The sequence below is a fragment of the Malaclemys terrapin genome, chromosome 2, assembly GCF_027887155.1.
Source record: "Malaclemys terrapin pileata isolate rMalTer1 chromosome 2, rMalTer1.hap1, whole genome shotgun sequence".
NCBI classification, from domain to species: Eukaryota; Metazoa; Chordata; order Testudines; family Emydidae; genus Malaclemys; species Malaclemys terrapin.
The window spans coordinates 130,812,120-130,837,226 of NC_071506.1; the positions used below are offsets into that span (position 1 = coordinate 130,812,120).

Below are 25,107 nucleotides of genomic sequence, written 5' to 3' on the forward strand. Positions count from 1 at the left end.
AGTGTGTTGCCCAAATGCCCTCCAGAGGAATAGCTTTGAGGGGTGGTGCAGCAAGACGTCCCTATTGCTGAGCCTTGCCTGCAAATCTCTCTACTGCCAGAGGAGCCTTTGCCACTCCAGGAGAGGAGGTGCTGTCTCTGTTGGGTGACTACTAGACTTTCTAATGTATGGAACGTATCAAGCTATGAGCAGATGTGGTTCCTCTAAACCCCTAGTGGTACCCAGAGCGACTGACCTCTTAGAATCGCTGCCTGGGGGTGGGGGTGACTGATCTGAGAGCCAAGAGTGTACAATAGAAAAGACAGGAGCCCAAACATAATGATACAAGGAAAGTCAGGAGGGGCAGAGACAGGAAACTCGGGTCTTATCATTGTTGTAGCAACTAGAGGGATCACCTTTGTACAGAGCACTGTACACATATACTAAACGGACAGTCCCTGCCCCCAAAGAACTTCCAGTCTAAGTCATCGTTCTCTTTTGCAGTAAAAAACACTTGATATCATCTTAGTTCCATGAGCCAGCATTTCTGGGGTTGCTAATTTAGAGCACAGAAACTGAGATAATACCAGGGTGGGTGTGAGATGGGGAGGAAAATTTGGGTCTGAAATGTACAGTTGAGAAAGATGATTCATTGCTTTGGGTAAGCGCTCTCTCTCTCTCTCTCTCTCTCTCTCACACACACACACACACACACACACACACATGCTTGGCAGAGTGGACATGGGCTACAAAACCTTTCAAGTGTAGGACATGAGTACAAATTCAACTGACTAGTAGCAAGCAAGTGATGTTAGTATTGCCTTTTTGGTAGCCCGTATTAAATGTATTTGGCAGGTCTCAGGGCTTGTCTACACTACAGGCAGAGTTGAACCAGTTTAACTTCTAGTGTGTTGTTAAATTAGTGGAACAGGCTATGTGACATTCTTATTTCAGTTTAAATTGGACATATTTCAGTTTAATTTAAGTCAATTACAAACAGGTTTAAGCTAAATCTAAATAAGCCCCTCTTAAACTGACATTGGAGTGTCCACACTATGGGTTTGCACTGGTTTAGCTAAACTGGTTAAATTAAACTGATACAAGTTTGTGTGTAGAAAGTGGGGCCTCAGTGGATGGATACCACCTAGAGCGGAAAGTCTAATTTATATACTGACTTCTGCCTATTTTTCTGTTTGGAAATTATCCAGGATCAGTTTACAATTGCCTCAGATGTATTAATTATTGAAATTATTCCCTGAATAATTTTTCAAATGGGCCCACCATGAGCAAACTGATGAGGTTCAGAGAGCCACAAACTGAGCTGTGCTGGTTAGTATTGATTAGACACATAGATCACATGGCATTGTTTCTTTCCCTGATTTGATCAGTGTAACTATTAAAATCAGTAAAAAGCAACAGAGGGGCCTGTGGCACCTTTAAGACTAACAGAAGTATTGGGAGCATAAGCTTTCGTGGGTAAGAACCTCACTTCTTCTGTTAGTCTTAAAGGTGCCACAGGACCCTCTGTTGCTTTTTACAGATTCAGACTAACACGGCTACCCCTCTGATATTAAAATCAGGTTTCTGTTGCTGAGATTCATGTCGACAAATATGTCAAATTTGGTTTGCACAGATTATTAAACATAAGAACATAAGGGCGGCCATACTGGGTCAGACCAAAGGTCCATCCAGCCCAGTATCCTGTCTTCCAACAGTGGCCAATGCCAGGTGCCCCAGAGGGAGTGAACCTAACAGGTAACAATCAAGTGATCTCTCTCCTGCCATCCATCTCCACCCTCTGACAAACAGAGGTTAGGGACACCATTCCTTACCCATCCTGGCTAACAGCCACTAATGGACTTAACCTCCATGAATTTATCATGTATTCTCTGATACTCTCTTAAAACCACTTATTTCCAGGACCATTCCGGCCAATAAACATATTTGCTGGAATATCAGCAAAAGCAAACACTAATGGATGTGAGCACCACCACAGCCAATTCATTTATAAATGGATATGGGCAGATTTTTTTTTAAGGTATTCATCCACCACTACTGTAAAACCATACCATAAAACCATAAGGAAATAGAGAGAGAGGAACATAGGAACTTGGAGACTAGATCAGACCTGTTGTCCACCGAGCCCATTATCCTGTCTCCAATAATGTCTGGTACCAATTGATTCAGTGTGAAGGACAAGAATCCCCATAGTGGATTATTGTGGCATATGAGTCTTTTCCTATCCACCATCAGTTAGAGTTTAGATTACTCCCTGAAGCATGACGTTCACAGTTCACGTCCTTTCAAACTTTTTCTTCCTCTGCTTGTAGCTATGGCTATGCACATTAAATGGCCTGTGGGTGTGATTGGCCTGGATTCAAATCCTGGAGGAGGCCTGGCAATGGATGTGAAACACAAATCTGTGAGCTACATAAAGATTTCTGGGGCTCAAGAGAGAGAATATATGTATTATTTATAGGAGAGCTTTCCACCACAGTGAAGTTACTTTGAGTGTGGGCCAATGGTTTCACCCCAGAGTAAGGAACCTTGGATTCCCAAATTCTAATCCAAGCTCTACCTCTGATTTCATGAGCATGGACCTGGACAAGCAACTTCCATTGTACCCCAAGGCTTGATCTCCCAATCTCTACATATTAGGGGTACAGTGAGGTCTAATTAGTGTCATGTTAGCACAATGTTGTGACAGTATAAAGCCCGGTGTAAATGCTAAGAAGTATTGTAATTTGTCAAGTATCAGGGGGTAGCCATGTTAGTCTGTATCCACAATAACAACAAGGAGTCCGGTGGCACCTTAAAAACTAACGGATTTATTTGGGCATAAGCTTTCATGGGTAAAAAACTTCACTTCTTCTCCATGCATCTGAAGAAGTGAGATTTTTTACCCACGAAAGCTTATGCCCAAATAAATCTGTTAGTCTTTAAGGTGCCACCGGACTCCTTGTTGTTATTGTAATTTGTGACCTTCAAAGGGAATAAGAGGAGCTATTCTACTTTTTAGGATGTATATGCCCTAAAAAGCAGACTAGCTCCTTGTAGAAAAATGCATCTTTAATCATTAACTCTTAGAGGACTCTTTGATGACCCTCACACCTATGAAAGACAAACCCAGCTGTGTTTGAGTTCACTAACAGACTTTCAAAAATAAAATTAAAGTTACATTGTATTAGCTAAGTACATATGCAGAAAAGCACACGTTGCCTATTGTCTGAAAGCCATAGGCTGAAGAGACACTTCAAAGCCAGCCTATCACACTCAACCTTTAAAAGGAAAGTATGTTAATGAGGCAAGCAGCTCAGGCTGTGATTGGTTATGTGTGTGGCTACCAAGCTAGAAGGGGGGAGTGTGGGGGAAGGCTGCTTCTTGTCACTCTAAGCCTTATACAAATGTATCAGAGAATAGGAGACAATCTCTGAGCAGGAGCGGCTTGTAAATTGCAATTGTAGGATCTAGCAAACTAAGAGGCCCCTGTTATCCAAACCATCAACTTTCCTGCTCTGCAGTTCTATCATTATTTGCTCTGGGATTTTTTTTTTTTGTCACTTACAAACCCATCAAGCCTGTTTTCTGGACTGCTGGTAGTAAGAAGAGAGCTCTTTCGAGTGCTGCTAAACTCCCCATCCCCGCAAGTGAAAGGATCCTCTTCTCTATTTCTCTGTTCCTTGCAGGACTTTGGGACTCATTGATGCACCCATTTCAGTGGTGTAACGGTGAGTAGCTGGGTGTGTGTGCGTGTGCTGGTTGTGTGTGTGTGTGTGTGTGTGCGTGCACTCAAAGTCTCCTTGTGTTGAGAGAAAGTGGTTTCCCTCCCCACATGGACACCAGCTGTGCCCAAGTTCATTGTATTACATTGGTGGGGTGGGAAGCTGTTCCTATTTATAAAGGCAGACCGACTCTGTAAACAAAATTCAAAGATATTTTAAAGAGATAAAAAAGTCTGTCATTTCCTTAGAGATCTGGAGTGGGAGAGATCTGCTGAAGTATGTGAGATGTAAGCTCAGGCTTTGTTCCCACTCTCCTCTTTGTGTTTGTGTGTGTGTTTAAAACTGGCCTTGCTAGTGATCCTTGCTGAAGTCAAAGCAAGGTGAACCACTATCCAAAAGGGATTAATTTTTCCAGCTTTATTAAGTTCATATGTATATATTTCCTCCTCACATTGTTAAATTTAATTATTCATGTCGAGCTGAGATTTTTTCCCCTTCATCCATTTGTGATTGGTGTCAATGGTAAGAATTTGAATATGGTTAATTTTAATATTGTTAAACAATTACTAGGATTTGTTTAATACTAGCTGTGTGAATGAGCCAATTCATTCACAGCTTCCATTAAAAACAACGCTGAACATGGTGTTGCTCTTGAAGCATTTAGCTTCTGTTGTGGCTAATAAAGATCAGCAAACCTTTGGAATCCAATTCCCCCCAACCGCCAAATTGCATTTGCTTATACTGCTGCTTTTTATTTTCCTTTACCAAAAACAAAACAAAAACTCAGTTGTCTTTAAATATCAAAGTACCTTTAATACAATTCAAAATAATTTTATAGAAATTTTTTCAGTTTAGTTTTATAAACTTTTTATTTCTTTTCTGCTGTTTTCCTAGTCTGATTCCTCTCTCACTCCCCCTCCCCCCCCCTTTTTTTCTTTTTCTTGCAAGAGATGTTGTGGTTTTAATAGCTAGCAGATGGTAAATGCTCTTTGTATGTAATGTGGTTAATTAGAAGAAGAATCCTTTCTTTGACCTACTCAGGCTGAGCTTGGATCAATTATTTCAAGAGGCTTTTGTTCTAAACCTAGTTTGTATTGCGTTTCCCCCTCCCTTAATTGTATATAGTTTCATGAAATTTAACTAACACATGTCACACACACAGTCGATTGGCCATGTGCTTAAAGACAATGGAAGGGAAAAGGAAGGGGAGTGGGGAAGAGAATCCGTTTATTTCAAGCACAGTGAATCCTGCTTAGCTCCAGTGAATAGAAGCCAATTACTAAATTAATTTGCCATGTATTCATTTCTGATGCTGCTTATAATGAAAATCCCTCTTTCAAGGGGCCACAGAATGGGGATAAACCTGTTAAAAAAGGACTCAAGACAGGGCCTTGTATCTCCATTGTATTGTGCTAAACATACAAAAGGGACATGAAGACAAAATCAAGTATATTCGTGATTTTTTTTTTTTGTAAAAACACTAAACCATTTTTTATGACTAAGTAGTTCACAGTTGTGCTGGGGATTCTATCATTAAGCCATGGTTGAGTAACAAAGGTCAGTTTATTTAAATTTCTGAAAGAGCTGCAGGCTTTGAAGTGAAATATAATGCAACCAGTGGCTTCCTCTTCCATAATACCTCTTCATATACTGCCTGTTCTCATGCAGCTTTGGGGACAGGAAGCCAATGGTCTTGCCATATGTTAAGTGCTAACTTGTGCTGAATGCATGCATTCTCTTTAAAATAAAATAGATATAAAGAAATCAGAGAAAAATGTTCAAACCTGGATGCATAAAGTTTGCCTCCTAAATCCATATCTAGGCTCCTAAATAATAGAGATTGGGTTATAGAGGTTCTGAGCACCCCCAGCTTCAAAGGCTGAGGATGCTTGGAAATGCTGAAAACTAGACCACTCTTATTCCGGAACCTAAGCATGGATTTAGGAGACTAACCTTAGGCACCTTGCTTTGTGAATGTTGGGACTACTCAAATGCTTAAAGTTAACCATGAGCATAAGTGTTGGCAGGATTGGGGCCTTAGTGTGTTAAGCCTAAACTCTGGACAAATTGATCTTTCAACATAAATCGGGTTTGTTGAATATTTTGTAGCTGGTAGTGCATGCTACAGTTAACTTTTAAGTTCCAACTTCCATTATTTATTTATAAGTATATGAAATATACTGTTTCTTGTTGAACTATTTACAGAATACTGAATTATATATTTATATTCTGTCACATAGAGAGATACCAGTGGGTAAATGAGAGTCAAACCAGCCCACCTACCTGTCGCTTTATGTGGAGGGAAGCTATGACCACCGTTGTGGACTGCTGGTTTGGGGGAATGCATGCGTTTAGAAGTCTTCTAGCATCAGAGCAAGAACTGAAATGGATGTTGCATTCCGTTTACAGATGTGAAGCGTGTACCTTTTTTATTGGGGGGTGGGAGTGATGTTTATATTCATAGATTCATAGATTCTAGGACTGGAAGGGACCTCGAGAGGTCATCGAGTCCAGTCCCCTGCCCACATGGCAGGACCAAATACTTTAATGACCTGCTGAGTTTCTGATTCATCTTAAACAGTAAGTGGGGTGAGGCTAGCTCAAAGGCCTGCACTTGCTCAAAGCCCTGATTCTGATCAGTGTGGCTGGACCCTGGCATCTGCACTGATCCGGATGGGGCCGTGAATGCAGACTCTTGCACCTAGCGAAGTCAATGGAAACCCGGCCATACCTCTATAACTGCAAACGTAGACCCCCCCAATCCGGCAATGGTTCTGCTGCCCACTTCTCATCTGCAGGTCTGTACATGTTTGGGGCTAAAATCATTCTCACTGGGATTGCTTGGGAGTGAATCTGGCACTTAGACTCTTTATGATCTCATGCCTAAATACGTGCTAGCAAATGCAAATCTTGTCCTTGACAAGTAACTTTGAAGGGACAGGGTCAAGTGGTGGTTTTTCTCCATTGTTTCCCTCTAAGAACCTTTTGGGAAAAAAAATAAAATTTCCCACCTGTGCTAACAAGTTTGGTCTCCTCTACCTCAGCAAACAATTTTTTATTTTTTAAAAAGACCATGTGTTGCTTTTAAACATTGAAAATTAACATGGCTTGTCTCGTTGCATCCTGATTTGTGAGCCCAGGATTAGATTGTTGCTGTCTGCTCATTGTTTTTGTTGTAGCCCTATACAAATGTAAGCTTTTCCTCAGCAAAATGGAGTAGTGGCTTCTACATCATGAGGGGAGCTTTCCTCATCAGAGGATGATTTGTTAAAAAACTTCAAGTGCAGATATTGTGTATATACAAACATGCACTATTTTGCTTAAACCGATGCAAACACCTACATGGATACTCTTTTATTTCGAATTAAGAAGGGTTTCGTTAATTTAATCTTAAACCTAAACCTAATCCTAATTGATTTAAGATAAACCTAAATAAATCCCCCTTAAACTGAAATTAGAGTCTACACAGGGGTTTGCACCAATTCATCTAAATAGCTTTTAAATTGGATTTATGTGAACCGACGGAGTTGTCCATGTGGACAAGGTCTTTATCTAGGCTAGAATTTAAAGGCGTGTTGTTTGAATTAGGAGGAGCCTTGGTGATTATTCGACTAGTTTAGCATGCGTTAAAGCTTACGCTGCTTCGCCTAGGCTACACTTTTAGAACTTTACCTAACATGCTCCAGCAACACCTTTTAAAATCGGAGTCTAGATGAAGCCTAGGACTCTAGTTTGCTGTTGGAAAGGGACACTACCTCCAAGTCTGGCTGGCTCCCTTTCTGGCATTTCTAACTGGATCTCTTGGGTTCTACATGCCTGTTTTTAATGATACTTGCAAAGTGGGTGCATCTAAAATTAGCTGTGTTGTGGCTGGAGAGCACACTGGAGAGCAAGGTCCCGTTCTTCCTTCAGAACAGGAGTGGGGGATAATCACTGAGGTTTTATTCTTTCCCCTTTCTCCTAAAATTTCCCACTGTTGCTACTGTAGGTTCGACTCCCACTGCTAGTTCCAGTGAGACTCTTAGGTTAAAGGCATGTGTTCCAACTATTGTGTCACTAATCCTGCTTGGAGCAGGTCTTGATGGCAAGGTGGTTAAATGCCAGCTGCCAGTGGTTCCTCTTGCAAACTAGTATTCCCACTGCTTCTGCCACCAGTGGGAAATGTTAGGAAAATAGTCAGTAGCCAGAGCATGATTCTCCTATGCTTGTCCCCAAGCATGGGGCCAGACTGGAGACAGAGAAATGTGCTCCCAGAAGCAGAAATTCTGTGCAAGGGTGTGTGTTTATGGGCATGTCCAAACAGGGCAAAGGCAAGGTCCCATCTAGACTACACGTTGGAACAATGTTAGTATCAGGTCCCCTGACTCAGTTAAAACTAGTGCAGGTGAAGGCCTGCTGGGAAGCTCACTCTGACACCATTAATGCTTAAGAGCTCTCTGAGGTCCCTCTGGGCTTCATAAATAAGAAGCCAGGTACTACTATTATATGGACTGTCCTTGCCTAGCTCACTCCTTCTTTCTATGCACATAATCAAGATTCCCTGTAGCTGGCTTTCCTTTCTCTTTTCTCTCTTGTTTTGAGTCCTGCTCTAGGCCCACTTATTTATGATGGGGATTTTCCACCCCATTATAAATGAGTGATCAATTAACTACTCAAGAGGCTTGCTCCATAAATCCAGATCATCTTTCGATGACCAGTGATAATCTGCCGTACAACTAGGCTGCTCGCAACTGCTCCAGGTGTTTGTTTTACATTGTCCAGATGCAAAAAAAAAAAAAAAAAAAAACATTAGAGTCATCGCTTTCAGGGTTCAAGGCAAGAGAAGCCGCGAGCTGGGAGTTTCATTCTCAACTCCCCAGCCAGCGGGGAGTCCAAACTCTTTGAAGTCTGTCTGGAAGCATGACAACAGGAGCTGAACACATGGCCTGATGTCACTTGCCCGAGATCACACCGTGAGTCCATGACAGATCCGGGACTTGAACCCAGATCACCTGCTTTCTAGTCTAGTGATGAAACCATATCCTTCCTCTGAGTTGCTAATAGACCTCAGACTGCCAGAGAGAGAAACTTCATATAACTAGTTAGCAAATTCTGTCTGGAAATCTTTGTGCAGAGACACGGCCAGGGTTTAGTGGTTAGCACTTTGCAGTAGGTGCTAAAAATAGCTCACTGCTTCAAAGTAGACTTCTGCTGGGTTGTGTACTTTAATTTTTTTATCCTGTTTCTTATGTATGCATGGCTATTACCATCATTAGTCATCACTTTTTGGGGTGACTTCTAATGGGCCTTCCTGTATCCAGTAACAGCTGCTCCACTGCCTGCATCCCAAATGAGGACTCTTAAGTTAAATATGGCCACAATTGATACCACCATTGTGTCATTATTTTTAATGGGTGATTTAATGATGTTTTGATCATTTCTGAGTAGTTTTGTTCAGAACAGTGAGAAGAGACCACTTATCTCCAATCTCTTTTCCTGTCCCTGATGATCTGGAGAGTAGGATGCTGGCAAATGTGGAGTATTGCTCTATTCCAGTATGGCAAGAGAAGGGATACATGACTTTGTGGGCCTATGAGCTTTTTCAGTCCAACAGAAAGTGGCATAGGAGATCATGTATTTTCTTCTGATACAAAAAGAGGCAGGATATTGAGTTAGATGGGCCTGTCCCAATATGATAAATGCTGTTTCCTATTGTAGTGGACCAGATCACTAGTCTATACAGTATCCTGTCCCCTTCCATACAGGAACAGACCACTGGTCCATACAGTCAAGTACCCTGCCTCCTGTCATACCAGATTTGATCACTGCTCCATCAGGTTCAATGAATACCCAGTGCTTCAAAACAGTGCAAAAAAGATGCCCTATAAAGCTCCTAGCTAGCAGTACACAGAGGTGATGGTTTGTGGAGTTTCATTCCTGACCCCTGGAAGGATCAGTTTACACCCTGAAGCATGAACTTTGACAGCCCAAATCTTGATTTGTATAATTACAAATTTTAGTACCAGACATATAATTATCCATCCAGCTATAGTATTTGGCTCTGACCCTCCCTGAAGCAGCAATGTGAGTAGGGATTGCAGAATCTGGCCTTTGATCTTTAGGATAGGAACCTTGTGTTCAGGTGTTTACAAGCATGGTGCATGCTTACTGTGCTACAGAACTAATAAATACCTCTTATTGGGGGATGTCTGGGACTTCAAATGGGAAGAGCTGAATGTTGTTGAATAACTACTATTTATTAATTAATAATACTTCCATAGCACTTTTCATCCCAGGATTGTCCAACGCTTTATAGCTGTTGATTACATAACCCCACAATCCTTCTCCACAGGTAGGGAAGCAGCATCATCCCTATTTAATGGATGGATAAAATAAGAGGTGAGGTGACATGCCCAAGTTCATACAGTGAATGCGTAGAAAAGCAGGGAGTAGATTGCAAGGGTGACATCCTGGTTCCACTGAAGTCAGAGGGCATTTTGCCATTGAATTCAAGGGGGCCAGGATTTCACTTCAGCAGCCCTGGCTCCCAGTCCCCTTTGTCTGTACTCACATTTCCCTCCAAGAGATGGAACTAGAACTCAGGAGTCCCAGCTCACAGACCCCTCCCCATTCACTAGACGCATGCTGCTGTCTCCAGGCAGCTGTAGCTCAGATTCTCCATGCCTCCCGCTTTGCTCCTCTGGGAGTCTGCTTAGGAGGGAGATGGCGCTGCTTTAGGAGCATGCAAAGCATCTCTCTTGTGACTTCTGTGCTCATGCGCCACTGTCCACAACTCCACCAATTGCCCTGCCCCTCTCTGTTCCTAATGGCAGAGGGGAAATTTCACTGTTACCAGAAGCTGCGGGGAGGGAAGGGGGATTTAATTGGCTGTAATTAAAGCCTTAAGTGTTTCTCTAGGAGGATTTTAATGAGATTCAGCAGAGCAGGGACGTGGGGTGCTGGAGCGGAAAGGGGAGAGGAAGAGGCACTTGAGAACACAGATGGGGCCTCAGTTCAGAGACTGGTGTCCTTTTAAATTCCCATTTGAGCACGATCTAAAGTGAAATCAAAGCTCCCCTTTTCATTAAGTCAGCATTATTTTGACGTACAAAGACGGTGCCTTTTCATGGCAGAGTCTTGCTTTGCAACAGCTTCCCGGGGAGTTAGTCTGCACTGGCTTTGGGTTTTTTTCCCCTGCATTCTTCTCTTTGTTTGAACTGCATCTCTCTCCCCACTCCTTGAGACGGTTGGGTTTATAATCCCCTGCTTTACCATTGCCCTCCTACCAGAGTCTGCTGTGCCCCGTTTAGGACTCCTGGGCTGATGCCTCTGGAATAGTAGCTGTGATTTTTGCCATTGACTCTAGTCCCAAATTAGATGCATCCTTGGTGGATCCTGTGAGTTTCCAAAACCTAAGGAAACAATCCTATGAATGTAGAGAAGTAAAATTCCAAAAACCCTCTAGCACCAAGATGACCTGCAGGAGGAGTGCATTGGTGAGTGAGTCTGGGTACACATGGGCATATTGGGCCTAATGCAAAGCGCACTGAAGACAATTGAAAAAAATCTCCTTGACTTCAGTTGGTTTTGAAGAAGGCCCATTGAGTGTGTCACCACTTCAGGCTTGGAAGCAGGAATCTAGTGAAGGATCTAGTCCATTTCAGTTTCTGGCTCTTGTGCGCTAGCACACAGCTGGAATGACACATGCCAACTGTCCCTGTTTTCTCAAGCATATTTCTACTGTGCCCTTACATTGGACTAGGAAGGGAGTTTGTGTATTTCTATGGCAATAGAGAGTATGTGATTGTCTTTCTTCCAAATGCCTGGCTTCCTGGCTGTGGTGCATTTAGTCCAAGATGCCGAAGGAGGATGATCATTTTGATTAAAATCAGTTTCCCCTGGGATTGAGAAAAGCATAGATCAAAAGCAAATGGACGGTGTCCCCTTTGCTCCTCTTTTGATAGCACCTAGAACAGAGAAGCACTCATCATGCTGCAGGACTGCATTGTAGCATCACCACTGATGCACAACTAAGGCCTTCTCTACACCAGAGGTTTGCATTGATTCTAGACATCTGTGTAGCTACACCAGGGCGAACCTTTCGTATAGACAAGCAAAGCTGCTGTTTAGCTTGTAAACAATTTGGGACATGGTCTCTTTTTTGTTCTGTTTGTACAGCACCTAGCACGGTGCAGCCCTGGTCTATGATTGGGCTCACTAAGCATTGCTGCAATACAAATAACAATTAACAATATTTGCATGGTGCAGCTAACCTCTGCTTGGAACTAAAGTGAGCTGCATCAGTGCAAACTGGCTTTTAGCAGTTTATCCCATCTAAGCTGGGGGGTTTCACCAGCTGCTGAAATCAAGGCAAGTCTCCAGTGCAGACAAACCCAAAGATTGACTTGCAGAACTGAAATCTCTGGCCTTGGGGGTCAGGGGAAACGTGCTAAGAACAATGTCACCGCAAGAATCCCGTTGAGGTAGAACAAAGGTGGCCTTCAGCTAAGGCAATCCCCAAGGGAGCCCTAACAAGTCTCCAGTCTCCCAAGGGAAGATCTCCAGGAGATAAAGGCATTGTGTTGAAGATGTGGCAATGGTCATAAAAGAGACTTTGTAAAGAGGACATAACAAGGCTATTTTTTCTCACTCACTCACAGCTCCAGAGCAGGGTCCTTCACTCTACAAGCCACAATAAAGTTTCTGCAGTTGGACTGGATACTCTCTAGTGGATGCATGGGTCAGACCAAGACTCCAGTTTTCTCTCCTGTGGCTGTGTTGGCCCCACAGGACTAATGGGAGTGAAAGCATGCTTTGAGGCAGTAAAGTCAGCAGCGTGGACTCAGACTAACAGGGAGCAGAGCAATGTTGTGGGAGCAGAGGCCATTCATACATAGACTATGTCTGCACTTAAGCTTGGCAGAATTTGATGTTTATTTGTTTATAATTTTGACAGATAATAATCAATGGCTGATTTTTAAGCTTTTTTTACCCATTTTAAATTTTCACAATTGGGGGGAAATTATGGTGGGGGGGCGTCAGACCATTATTTAATGACTGTAGATGTTAAGATTCAAAACGTTAAAGCTTTATAAACTGTTAAAACACAGATTTTCAACGCCACATGCCAAAATATACAAAGTAAATCTCTTTAAGTCAACTCCGACCCATTTTTACTATTCATTCACTAGTCCATTGGTAAACAGCCTAATGCAAAAGTCTAGGTTGCTGGATTTGAACTCTAATAATTTCTTAGGCAAAGTAAGAAAATCCTGTTTATCTAAATTTGTATTATTATTGATGGAAATAATTTTTCTTTGGTTTGTATGTGTGCGATGAAATCAACGTTTATGAATTTTTAAACAAATCTAATCCTTCCAAACCTGTGCACACCACAAAAAAAGTGTGTTCTTAACTCGGGTTAGCTAATTCTGGTTAAAATAGCAGTGGAGACATGACAACATGGCTTTTAACTCAGATTAGCAGCTCAGGATCAACTCCAGGATGCCCTATAGGCTTAAACTTGAACTGGTATACTAGTAAACTTAAATACTGAGTACAGATGTGGTCTCAACTCAGAAAAGATACACTGGCATTAGAAAAGGTTCAGAGATGGGCAACTAAAATGATTAGTGGTTTGGAACAGGTCCCATATGAGGAGAGATTAAAGAGGCTAGGACTTTTCAGCTTGGAAAAGAGGAGACTAAGGGGGGATATGATAGAGGTATGTAAAATCATGAGTGGTGTGGAGAAAGTGAATAAAGAAAAGTTATTTATTTGTTCCCATAATATAAGAACTAGGGGCCACCAAATGAAATTAATGGGCAGCAGGTTTAAAACAAATAAAAGGAAGTTCTTCTTCACACAGCACACAGTCAACCTGTGGAACTCCTTGCCTGAGGAGGTTGTGAAGGCTAGGACTATAACAGGGTTTAAAAGAGAACTAGATAAATTAATGGAGGTTAAGTCCATTAAGTGGTATTGGCCAGGATGGGTAAGGAAAGGTGTCCCTAGTCCCTGTTTGTCAGAGGGTGGAGATGGATGGCAGGAGAGAGATCACTTGATCATTACCTGTTAGATTCACTCCCTCTGGGACACCTGGCATTGGTCACTGTTGGTAGACAGGATACTGGGCTGGATGGACCTTTGGTCTGACCCAGTATGGCCATTTTTATGGTAATCTGCTTTGCTGTGTCTTCACTGCTATTTGCTATCCCAAATTAAGAACACCCCTCCTTTTGCAGTATACCCCTCCTCTTAGTCACTTTCTTCTGCATAGCTACCCATTATGCTGCATGATGTGTCTGAGGAGAATCCAAGGGGGTATCTGTTCAGTGGCTGGAGCCCGGGTTAGCCAGGTTTCCTTCCTTCCCACTAAGGATTAAAGCCATAACTACAGTGTGGTGGCCAACACCCCAGGAACTGAAAGGGGATCTCCAAAGCTAGAAGCATCAGTCTTTACATCTTGAGTTAAAGAGCCAAGCTATCTAGCTAGGGGATGTAACAAGAGACGAACACAACAAATGCTGCAGGGGGTTACAATTGTGCTATCTACCCCAAGCAGAGAATTTGGGGAGGGAAAGTTGCGTTTCTCTAAGAAGGGTAAATTTGATCATCTTCCATTTTCTCTCTTCCGTTCTTCATTCTAAAGGCTGTTTCTCTCTCCCCAAAGGATGTTTCTGTGGTTTGGGGCTGATTTATACCAATAAATCGTGCACAATGCCTCCCATCACCTTCCAGGATCTACCGCTGAATATCTACATGGTTATTTTCGGCACCGGCATCTTTGTCTTTGTGCTCAGCCTCATCTTCTGCTGCTACTTCATCAGGTGAGCTAGGGACCCAATGGGCTCTGCATGCACCTGGCATGGAGGATACAGGGGAGCCTGTCTATCAGCTGACCTCAGGGCTCCAGCCTGGGAAAGTTTTACCCCCAGCTGCTTTTTGGGTGGTCTAAGGACACTAGTGTCCAGGGGGCCAATTGGAATTTTTTTAGGTGAAAGTTGAGTCTCCTAGAATCACATGACTCCAGGAGCTGGGTCTTGAAGAAAATCCTGAGACTTGTAATAAAATCCATGATAGTTGGCAATCCTGACTCAGACTAACGTACCCTTGTTTTAAGAACTCCCATGAAGAATCCTAGCAACCTCAGACTCTCACTGATCACTGAGCCTAGTGGGATCCCACTGGGGTGAATCCCAAACAAACCCACTGAACAGCCCCAGTATACAGAGTCACTTTTATATCTGTATAATACAAAGATCTATATGTTCCTTTCTCTTTCTGCTTGGCTACAACAAATGCCTTAAATGTTGCCTTAGCGATTTTTCCTCCAGCGTGCGTGCGTGCGCGTACACACACACACACGTTTGTTATCGTAGGGTTGCTTATGAGGGCTGGGCTGTTGCAACTGTTTTTTGTTTTTGTTTTTTTTCTTTAAAGAGCCCTCAAACGTACGGTTTGAATAAGACAAGTGAAGAGCTTAATGGGCTTTGCAGACCTTTGTGAGAGGGGAAGTACACCATTGGTTCTGCTGACCTCCAGGTCCCTTTAAGGAAGCAAAATGAACAAGCTTCCCATTGCAAATTATAACTGGAGGCTGTCATATACCTCATTCATACTGCAATCATACTGTCATTCTGCCACAGTGTTTTTTAGAAGTGACACCTTAAAAAATAACCATCCCTCTTCCACCCCCCACCCCCCCATGCCCTGTAATCTGCTGGGAACCATTTGTCAAGAGCAGTCTCTCCCCGTCAAGGAGCAAACAATCAACAGCTAGCCAGCCGCAGAGCTGATTTGTGTTTGGGGTTACAGAGCCGAGGAAGAGATCTGCTGCAAACCTGACCCGTGTTGACACGCACCAGGGGAATTCTGCAGATGGCATCATCAGAGGATCTGGGACTATTTTTAGAAGCTTTGACTAGCCTCCCAGAAACTGCCTGTCGCCTCCATTCCTAGTCTGAGATCTATTATTTTTATTAAACCTATTAGAATCATTTCATCTCTTCTGTGTCGCTAGAGCCCATCCATCTGCCTTGAGCTTCACAGCTGGTCATGGTCACAAATCCATGAGCATTAACCCCATGTTTACCCAGGCTGGGCACTGCTGGGAAAGCTCTCCACTGGGGAGGGATAGAGTTTGGGATGAGGACAGCATAAAAATTGGATTGAGGGTTTTTTTGCCCCAGCAAATAGAGTATCAAAAGCAGCTTCTGAACAGCAATTTTCCTTCCGCATTTGGAGGCTTCTGCTGTCACCTGGTCCCTCCATGTGTCACCTTTTGGAACAGCAGCTGTTAATTGGCCCAGTACAGTACACTCTGTATGTACCACACATAGGGCTAGAAATTAGCAGCTTCGCCTGCTTCAAATAAAGCCCCCCGGTGTAATATGCTGGGGAGAAAGCAGAAGGGAAGGGGTGTTTTCCAGTGTTAGTGACTACCAGGCAAACTCACGCACAGAACAACATGGACAAAGCCTGGGTTCGTGGTCTCAGTCCAGGCCTGGGAATCAAGACATCTGGGTTCTTTTCTGGACTTTGCCACTGTTAGACCTTGGTTAAGTCATTTAGCCCATTTACCCCCCCCCCCCCCCCGACCCCCAAAAAAGCAGCCTCTCATTTTAGGTGCCTCCATTTTTGACAGACCACTTTGAGATCTAAGCCGCATCTGCGCTGGCAAAAATGGGACAAGGAACTCGCCCCCTTCTTCGCCCGCTGTCGTACCTCCACCTGGGGTAGCAACAGCAGAAGCTGGAATGTAGAAGGGCTTGGGCATTTTCAGCACCATGTTGTCTAGCCTTGCTCTGAGCAACCTGCTTGTCGCTGCCTCTGCTGTTTATTTCCGTAGCCTGCTGGGAACCATTTGCCAAGAGCACTCGCCCCGTTTCCCCAAGGAGCAAACAATCGACTCCCTGCAAGGGCTCTGAGCCAAGCCAGGATCCTGGTCTCCGCAGGGCTCCATCTAAGTAAGGGATTGGGACTGAGCAGAGCAGGAAGTGGCAGGAAGGCGGGGGGGAGGGTATTATTGACGTGACCGAGCTAGACTGATGCATTGTTTATAGGGGACGGGGGGAGGATGTGTCTTTTCATCACCCTTCCCTGTTGAAGAAGGCTATTTTTAAACTCTCGAATTTAGCAGCAACTGGGATGTCTAGAAAAGTTCCAGTGGATTGGGAAAAACTGAATTCATTACCCCACTGCTGGGCCCCACCCAGCCCTGCTAATGCACTTTACTTCTGCCCGGCAGCAGCCCCTGCTGTTAAGTCCTGAGACCTTGTCCAGCTTTGCACCTTTCTCCTGATCTGCAGCCCTTCCATTCTGCTGTTGCCATCCTGGGCTCCCCCCTCAGCTTCCCCAGCTCTGCTAGTGCCCCTCAGTCGTGCAATTGTAACTTGCTGCATGAGATGGGTCTAAAAGAGTCTGTCCTTTGCACGGGAACTATCAAACCTTCAGGAAACCCAAAGGTCCCTGATAAGAGAGGGGGAGTCAGTACCCTCCCAGTACCCTGCGACCTAACTCTGCAGCCTTTGGCAGTGCAATATCTGCCTTTGTGCCATGCCCCATAGCTTCTGGATTCTGCAGTGGGATCTTGTTGGGGGCAGGGAGCACAGCAGCTGCCTCTCACAGGCTCAGATCTCATGCCTCACCGTGCCAGAGAGACCGCTGTGGATACAGTACTCTGGCCCGGTGCTAGCTCATGCCAAGCAGCCGTTCACTGCCCTGCTCTGGAAACAACTTCTCCCCCACCCTCTGCAGCTCCCTTGCTCCAGTGATTTAGTTAATATTATTAATTAAAAAAAATAAGCTGTTGGGTCTGGAGGAGGCACTGAGTGACCTGGGCTTTTTACAGCTTGGAATAATGAGCCTGGTTGTCTCTCGGGCTTGCGTGCGTGGGGGTGCTGGGGAGGCAGGCTGCCCAGGAAATTGTTCTGGTTGATAGTAAGCCATTCCTGCAGCTGTTATGCCACTCCTGCTTACAGCACATAAAGGATGCTCTGTGTGTGTGAGGGGCCCTTCTCAGGCCTCTGCTGTCTAACATTCACTGGGAGGCTGGGAGTGAACTGAGATTCTGAGAGAGAGAGATAGATGAATACAGTGAGAGGCACCACAGAGATAAATATATAGCCTCATGCCAGCCCCAGCCCCTGGCTTGCCAGTCATACACACAGGAGATGGCTCAGTAAAAACCCCCCAGCATTTTGCTTTTCCACATCCATGTGTAACACGTTGGCAAAGTATGTGCTGTGTTCCATGCCTCCATCCACGTCTGGGCCACTAGAGGATAACAGCCTACAACTGCTACCCACTAAATTACTCCTTTAGCATGTGTTGGATGGCATTGGGTCCAAGCCCTGCTGTCGACTATGGGGAGGGGTGGCTGTTGCACATGTGGGGGTTTATTTTCATTTTGTCAGCAGTGATTATTCAGCACATGGAGGCCAGGACAAGCCACGTAGTCCCGGCTTCTGTTTCCAGTTAGAGCAGTGGATGGGTGATCCTGTGACAGTCTTCCTGAACAGCTTGAGGAAAGCAGCTACACTAACTTCCTGGGTTCAAAAGAGGACTGCAGATGTGGGCAATGCATTATGGCTGGAGAGCAATGAGAAAGCTCTGGGTGGCCAACTGTGAGGTAACCCAGCCCAGCTGTAATACAAACAGGTGCAAAACAGGATCTTGTTGAGGACCAGGTGCTGCATCCTGTCCCATCCCCTGGGGAATAAAATCCCTCTGCATAAATCAAAGCAAGAGAGGAACACATGGGAAAATAAAACAGGTTTCTGTGTAAGCTGGGAGGAGCTCTTTGTCCTGATGGGGCTGGGGCATGTGTCTTAACTGACATTCTCACCCACTCATCCTCCCTCCTCTCAGGGTGTCTATAAACCAGGCTCCTCCCCATCCGTGGCTGGGCACAGCAGGCAAACAGCTTGCAAGATGCTGGCAGTGCTCGGGGAAGAGAAGCACAGATTATAGACACAGCTCAGTTGCTGGGGTAACAGATTTCCCAGGCTCCTGCAATGCTCAGCATAGATAGCGGAAGGGTATCCCTCAGCCAGGAGGCTTTTCCATGAGTGCTTCATAGCAGTGGGACCAGGGGGTGATGTTTTCTGAGCCTGGGGTGCAGGAGAAACGAACAGTGCATCTGTTGCCTGCACTGGCTCAGGGATCTCTTTTTGTCACCACCCTGTGTAACGTCCCACTGGAGTTTTGGGAAAGTGCTGCCTCCCCCTCCCCTGCTCCCTCATCAGACCGAGATTGGGGCCAGGCCGAGCTGCTGTTGACGGGTCAGCGGAACTCTGGAAATACGGTGTTTCCTGGAACACTCACTACTTCCTAAGTGAAACAATTGAGGCGGCAGGCTGCATGATCTTATCAGGCCCCGTCCTCTGATTCCTGCTGGTATTTCGGGAGACGCTGTGCTCTGTTTAGCAATGAACTTGCTGCCTTTGGACAACAGCAAACTAGTGTCCTGAATAAATACCCTCCCTGCAGCAGCGTATGCCAGCTGCTTTCACTTGCAGAGGAGTGAAGGGAGGGATGTTGTCTGTTTCATTTGGATCATGGACAGGCCTAGCATAATGGTCCAAGCACAAATCTGGGAGCTGGGTATGCATGGGTTCTAGTCCCATCTCAGAAATGGTTTCCTGTCTGTGGCCTTAGACAAGAGACTAAGACCAAAATTCTCCAAAGCAACCACTGTCTTCAGCTGCCTGTTATCGGGTGCCCAACTTGAGACACTTTGGGTTCTAACAGCTCTAGCTGAAGTCAATGGGAGATGCAGGTACTCAGCGTGTCTGAAAGGCACATGACATCTCAAACTGGGGTCCCCAACATGGGAACTCCACAAATCAGAGGAAGCTTTTGAAAATCTGTGTCCAGCTTTATCAAAAGAGCTGGGTTCCCATTATGAGTGCTCAACACTCTATAACAACCATATGTCTCTCTGTTTCTACCTGATGCTTCTTCCCTGAAAGAAGAAGAATAACAAGAATAATAACCTTTGGTTATTAAGCATCAGGGTGAATGTCTGAAACAAGTCAGAAATGCTGCTTAATTGTTAAATATGAATGCTGAAAATCTCATCTGATTTTTTTGAACTGATTTAAAATAATATAGGAATTCTTTTTAAAATATAGTGTCGGTGAAAAGTTCTGGACTGACTGCCCTAGAGTCCCTTATGAAAAGGCCCATTCACTCTGATTGCAATGTATTTTGCACTATGAATAAATCTCTGTGGGTTGGTGTCACTTAATAATAAGCTTTGTCCTATAGTTTTCATATAATTGTCCTTTATTTCCTTGGTCGTCCCCCAGGAGGAGCTAGAAGAAAGGGAGCTCATTTTCCTTGGCTTCTCTGCTGAAATCAGAAGCAAGGGGGAGATTTAGTGAGAAATAGGCAGTGTTTCTTTTAGATATAGGCACCTCTCCGACTATAAACTGGACAAAGATCACCTCTTAGAGGATCCCAAAGAGCTTTCAGGAGGTGATGACTTTCAGCCTCTGATGGTCATGATTGACTCTAATCCTATCCAATTATAGACTCGCAAGCCAAGCTCCCCTCATGCCTCCTGTGCAGTTAGGTCAGATTTGCATCGACAATATAGCTCAGCAGAGAAAGCAGACTTGTCTCCGACCTTCTCATTGTGCTGCTCAGGCTTTGATGACCTTTCCTGGTCCTCTCCAACTGAAAATTCCCATATCCCACAGGATCACTGGAATCAAATGAAGGGCAGAGTAAAGGTGGTTTGAGTGTGACCTTGGGCCCAGATCCTCAAAGGTATTTAGGCAGCTGACTCCCAAAAATCAATGGGACTCAAGCACCTAAATATCTCTGAGGATTTGGGTCTGAGGGGGGATGAATGGTGTGTGTCTGTAGGGATTTCTGTGAGAAGATGTATGTAGGCTTTACACTGCATTTCCTTAGTTTTATGAGCTTGAGTTTTTTGTATTTGAGTCCCTTATCAGCCTCAACTGGTTTTCACAAAGCATGTTTTATGACAGAATATATTATTTTTCCTTCACCAGCAAACTTCGACATCAGGCACAGAGTGAAAGATTTGGATACAAGGAGGTAAAGTGTGGCTAATTTCTAAATATTTCTGTATGGTTTCATGGCAGGCCTGTGATATTTACAAGCACATAGATTAGTGCCAGTGAGGGGAGGGAGTTGTGAGCCATTCACTTTTCTATGAGGAACTGGACTGACACCCGAAAAAGCCATCGATGGAACTAACTTGAGGTCACTGCTGACCCAGAGCTGGATTTGAACAGATAGCTCGACCTTGGTTTCTAGAGGCAGGGTCTCAATGCCGCTCTGTTCACAAAAGGGTGAAATTCACCCCTGAGCAGGAGACCATGCAAGGCCTGTGAGCTTACCTCCCAGGCCTTCAGAGTGGAGACACAAGTGGTGCATAGGACCTGAGAACCTACAGAGAACAGTGCTGAGGCATGGCTGCGTATTGGGTCTGCAGGGGAATGCCCAGGGAGGTTTAGTGCTGGGCTGTGAGCCAAAGCAAAGCCAGTGCTGGGGAAAAGCCAGTCAGGATTACAATGGGAATCATATACAATAGGGGAATAAGCCCCGGGCAGTCAGCTGTTGCCCTCTGCAGGGGAAAGACCAACCACTGCAGAGGCTCTTTGTCCAAGGTCAAATGTCCCAAAGGATTTTATTTGTGGGGATGGGAGGGAAGGACTGTCACTGCTGGCTGGAGTCAGGAATGGTGTAGTCACGTACAGGGCAGGCCTCTCCACAGAGCTCTGCTAATGCCCCTCAATCCTGATTTGCAGCTCCCTGACATTCCAGCTCTGGGAGCTCTAGTGCTCCTAAGTCCTTGCCTCGCTGTTCCATGCCAGGGCTCCCCACATACCGCTCTGTCGATGCACTTCAGTCCTGACCTGCAGCTTGCCTTGCTATCCCAGTGCTAGGGTTATCCTGAGTCAAAGCTCAGACTGGTGGAATTGTGCACCAGTTATTAGTTAGCACTGCTACTGCTTGTGCGCTGCCTGCTGTCTGGATAAACAGAGGCCTTCTGTCTCCAGCACTGTCAGGCTGACAACTTTCACAAGCACAACATTTGCTTAGTTAAAAATAACCACTCTGGTCATTTTGATAACTGCTTCTGATCCTCATCTGCTTGCTTCTTTTCCCTTTTCTCCTGCAGGTGGTCTTGAAAGGTGATGCCAGGAAGTTAAATTTGCATGGGGTAAGGACAGCCTCCACTCTGATTTTTATCCTGAACTTTGAGAACAGGCCTCATGGGATTGCTGGCCCCCTCTAAGCCCCTTTTCTTTCTGCTTTTGTTACCTGAAGGATAAGAGAGAGGTCCATCAGGACCTGAACCCTTATGCTACTTTTGCTGCCTGGGAGCAGATGCCTTTTAACGAAACTCGTATCTTGTAATAAGATGGGGTTTTGAGGTCAGATGAACATTCACAAGCCCAGAGAGCTCAGCTTACCTGCCTGGGACTACCACTGACTCACTGTGTGACCCTGCCTAAGGCCTGTGGCACGATGAGGATGCTTTTTGAGAGTAACTTGGGTGGCTCTGGGAAACAGAGATGCTAGGTAGGCCCCTACCTGTGCAGATGCAGCCTGTATCAGTGAGTAACTCCCCTTCCGAGGGCTGTTTATTGGCTGTGTGAAATGAGCTGCCGAGGGAGCAAAAGACAAGCGGTGCTGGTGACAGAGTGAGGCTGGTTCCGTCTGGGATCTCTGGTGCCTGTGGGTGTGATGCTTTGTTCTGCAGGCTCATTCCTCCCCTCCTCTCTGTCTCCCCACAGCAGACCTGTGCCGTCTGCCTGGAAGATTTTAAAGTGAAAGATGAGCTGGGAGTGTTGCCATGCCAACATGCCTTCCACAGAAAGTGAGTAGCTGCCAAGGACAGCCCAGAGCCTGCTCTGTGCCCCCAGCTTGGCACGAGGCCCAGTGTTCAGTTATGCCTCTCATGCCCTTGATTGGAGAGAGGCCCAGCCTATGCCTCATACAGCTCCTGGGTGGTAAGAGGCCCCATGTCTGGTCCTTTCCCCTCTCAGGCTGGCAAAGATGCCCAGAGCAGCTCTAAGCAAGCTGGATAATAATGTGCACAAGTCACCTAGCTACACCCCTTTGCCTTCTAGCCATATGCTAACCCAGCTGGGGAGCCAGGACAGGCTTCCTCCGATCAATAAGCCTCAGCCTGCCTTTGCTTTGGGGATTCACATCTTGGCTGGATGTAAACTGGCCAGGAATAAATTTAGTCTGGACATGAGAAGATGGTTTCTAGCCACCAGAGGAGCCTCCCAATAGGAGCAGTGGGGATAAACAGTGGTGGGCTTATTTTAAGACGCTGGTAAATTTGGGTGGGATTACATGATGGGGTTTCCTGCGATAGCAAAGGACTGGACTTGGAAGACATAGGAGGTCCCTTACAGGCCTTAGGACTGAGTTCCTAAATCAGCACTTGTAGCTGGCCTCCTTGATTTCTGCAGCCCCCTCCACTGCATGAGTGGGAGCAGGGAATCCAGACTCCAGGAAGGGACAGATTCCTCATTGGAACACAGAGTCACTGCTTCCCCCTCTCCATGCAAAGGCTGTGTTCAGAGAGAAGCACTGACTAGGGAAGGGTGAGGTGGGAGATCTGCTTGGGACTGTCCTGCCCCTGAGCATCAGGGAGGGACAGAGGTAAAGCTCTCTCCTACCTCTGGAGCCTTCTCACGCTCACCTGCTTTGGGATCCCTGGATGAGGGGGCAGGGCACCAGAGTAACATACAGCAGCATGTTGATAAACAAGGGAGAGAATGGGAGGTGCGTAGACACCTGGGCATAGAGAGAAGAAATGACTCTCTTCCCATCTGCTTTGGTGCGTGCCAGGTGCGGGAGCCTGCTGGGTGGTGTGGGCCCATGACATCATACTTGGGAGGGCAGGAGTGAGGAGGGTAGTGGGCTCAGGGAGCTGGGGAAGGACACGTCTGTCCTAAATTCACCCCCTCCATTTCTCTGTTTCTTGGCTGCAGGTGTCTAGTGAAGTGGTTGGAGGTTCGCTGTGTCTGTCCCATGTGCAACAAGCCCATCACAGGCCCCACGGAGCCCCACCAAGGCATTGGGACACTCCTGGATGAGCTGGTGTGAGGACCTCTTTTCTCCCCAATGAAGCCAAACAGCCATCCAGATGGACCATTTCCTGGTGATCTCTGCACTTAAATCCTCCACCCATCTCCCCTGGGGACTGCTAAGCCAGCAGCCTGTGATACCGTCTGCCATGGGCATACGGCCCCCTCGTAAAACCTAGGACAGATCAACTGCCATGAGTGCAGGAGGAAAACAAGCTGCGTCCCCTGTGAAGCACACAGAGGAGGAGGGGTTGGCCCAACTCTGAGGTCATTGGGACCTGAGCGTCAAACTGCTGATGCATTAAGGGCCTGGGAGACTTAACTGTGCCCCTTCCTAGCTGATCTTGCAGGGATGTCTGATTTCTTGGCACCAGGCTTCTGAAACTGGATATTCCTCACAGAGAGCACCCAGTTCACGGTGGGAAGCAAGGCAGGAGCCTCCCCCGCAACCCCCTGGGGACTGTAGTTCAAACCCGCCTACCACTACTGTTCTTAATAGGTTTACTATAACCCTCTTTCAAAACCAGAACTTACGTTTAGGGCCTTAACTCTTCCATAGGTCCCATGTAAAGGCCAAAGCTTTAGCTCTGCTACAGCCAGCCAGGAATTGACCCCTGACTGCTGGAACCACAGCGCTGATTCTTATCTATAGGTCATTGATGGGATCTCTGTCTTAAAAAATAATAGTCAGTGTTTACATAGGGCCTGAACAAAAACAGAAGCTGCAGAGGGCATGTCATGACTGATTAGATCCTGTTGGCAGAACTGGACTGTTGCAAGAGTGGAAAGGGTATTTAGGGAACCACAGCAGGGGGGCGAGGGGGGGGGGGGCGTGCAGGGGAATGCCCATGTTGGACATTAATATTCCTTTCTTGTATCAGGTTAGCAAGACCTTTTAGCAGCCGGTGGAGATAGTTTGGAGATGTTTCAAATACAAAGCAAGTTTTTCTTTTGAATTATTTTTAATTTAAACTTGGAGGCTGTTTTTTTTTTATTTTGTTTTTAAAGTCACCTCTCAATTTCCTTCCAGCTCAGAGACTGCAAATTAGTAAAACCACTCTGAGATATTCTGTTTTGTTCCTTGAACCTTTGTACCTTTCTGCATAAGGTTTGGGGAGAGGGAGGGGCTGATGGGTGGAAAATCCAGTCTGGATTCCCCCACCTCCTCCCCACTATGTTGCACTGTAAATAATATTTTTGTATGCATTACTTTCCTGACTGTCTCAGGCTTCCTACACACCCCTGAGGATGGGGGATGTACAGTTTTCTGTAAAACTGTAATTAAACTGAAGGCATCTCAGTCTAAATTGTGAATGTTTGTTTCTAGCAAGGGGTTCTAG

The 25,107-nt window shown here is 45.4% G+C and overlaps 1 protein-coding gene across 2 annotated transcripts; it reads left to right on the plus strand.

Annotated features, from left to right (window-relative positions):
- Positions 1–3,401: 3,401 nt before the first annotated feature.
- On the plus strand, positions 3,402–25,067 carry RNF122 (ring finger protein 122). Of its 2 annotated transcripts, none has more exons than XM_054019522.1 (6): positions 3,402–3,707; positions 14,353–14,509; positions 20,705–20,750; positions 21,841–21,882; positions 22,460–22,542; positions 23,672–25,067. In XM_054019522.1, exons 1-6 carry the CDS (start codon positions 3,683–3,685, stop codon positions 23,784–23,786), a joined length of 468 nt encoding a protein of 155 aa, XP_053875497.1. In that variant the 5' UTR covers positions 3,402–3,682; the 3' UTR covers positions 23,787–25,067. The 2 variants fall into 2 exon arrangements, with proteins under 2 accessions (XP_053875497.1, XP_053875498.1); XM_054019523.1 differs by having other exon boundaries at positions 22,463–22,542.
- The last annotated feature ends 40 nt before the right edge of the window (positions 25,068–25,107 follow it).

Coding starts and splice junctions, on each gene's coding strand:
- RNF122 (XM_054019522.1), top strand. CDS start 3,683: ATGCACCCATTTCAGTGGTGTAACG. Junction 20,751..21,840: donor AAAGATTTGGATACAAGGAG/GTAAAGTGTGGC, acceptor TTTCTCCTGCAG/GTGGTCTTGAAAGGTGATGC. Junction 22,543..23,671: donor CAACATGCCTTCCACAGAAA/GTGAGTAGCTGC, acceptor TCTTGGCTGCAG/GTGTCTAGTGAAGTGGTTGG.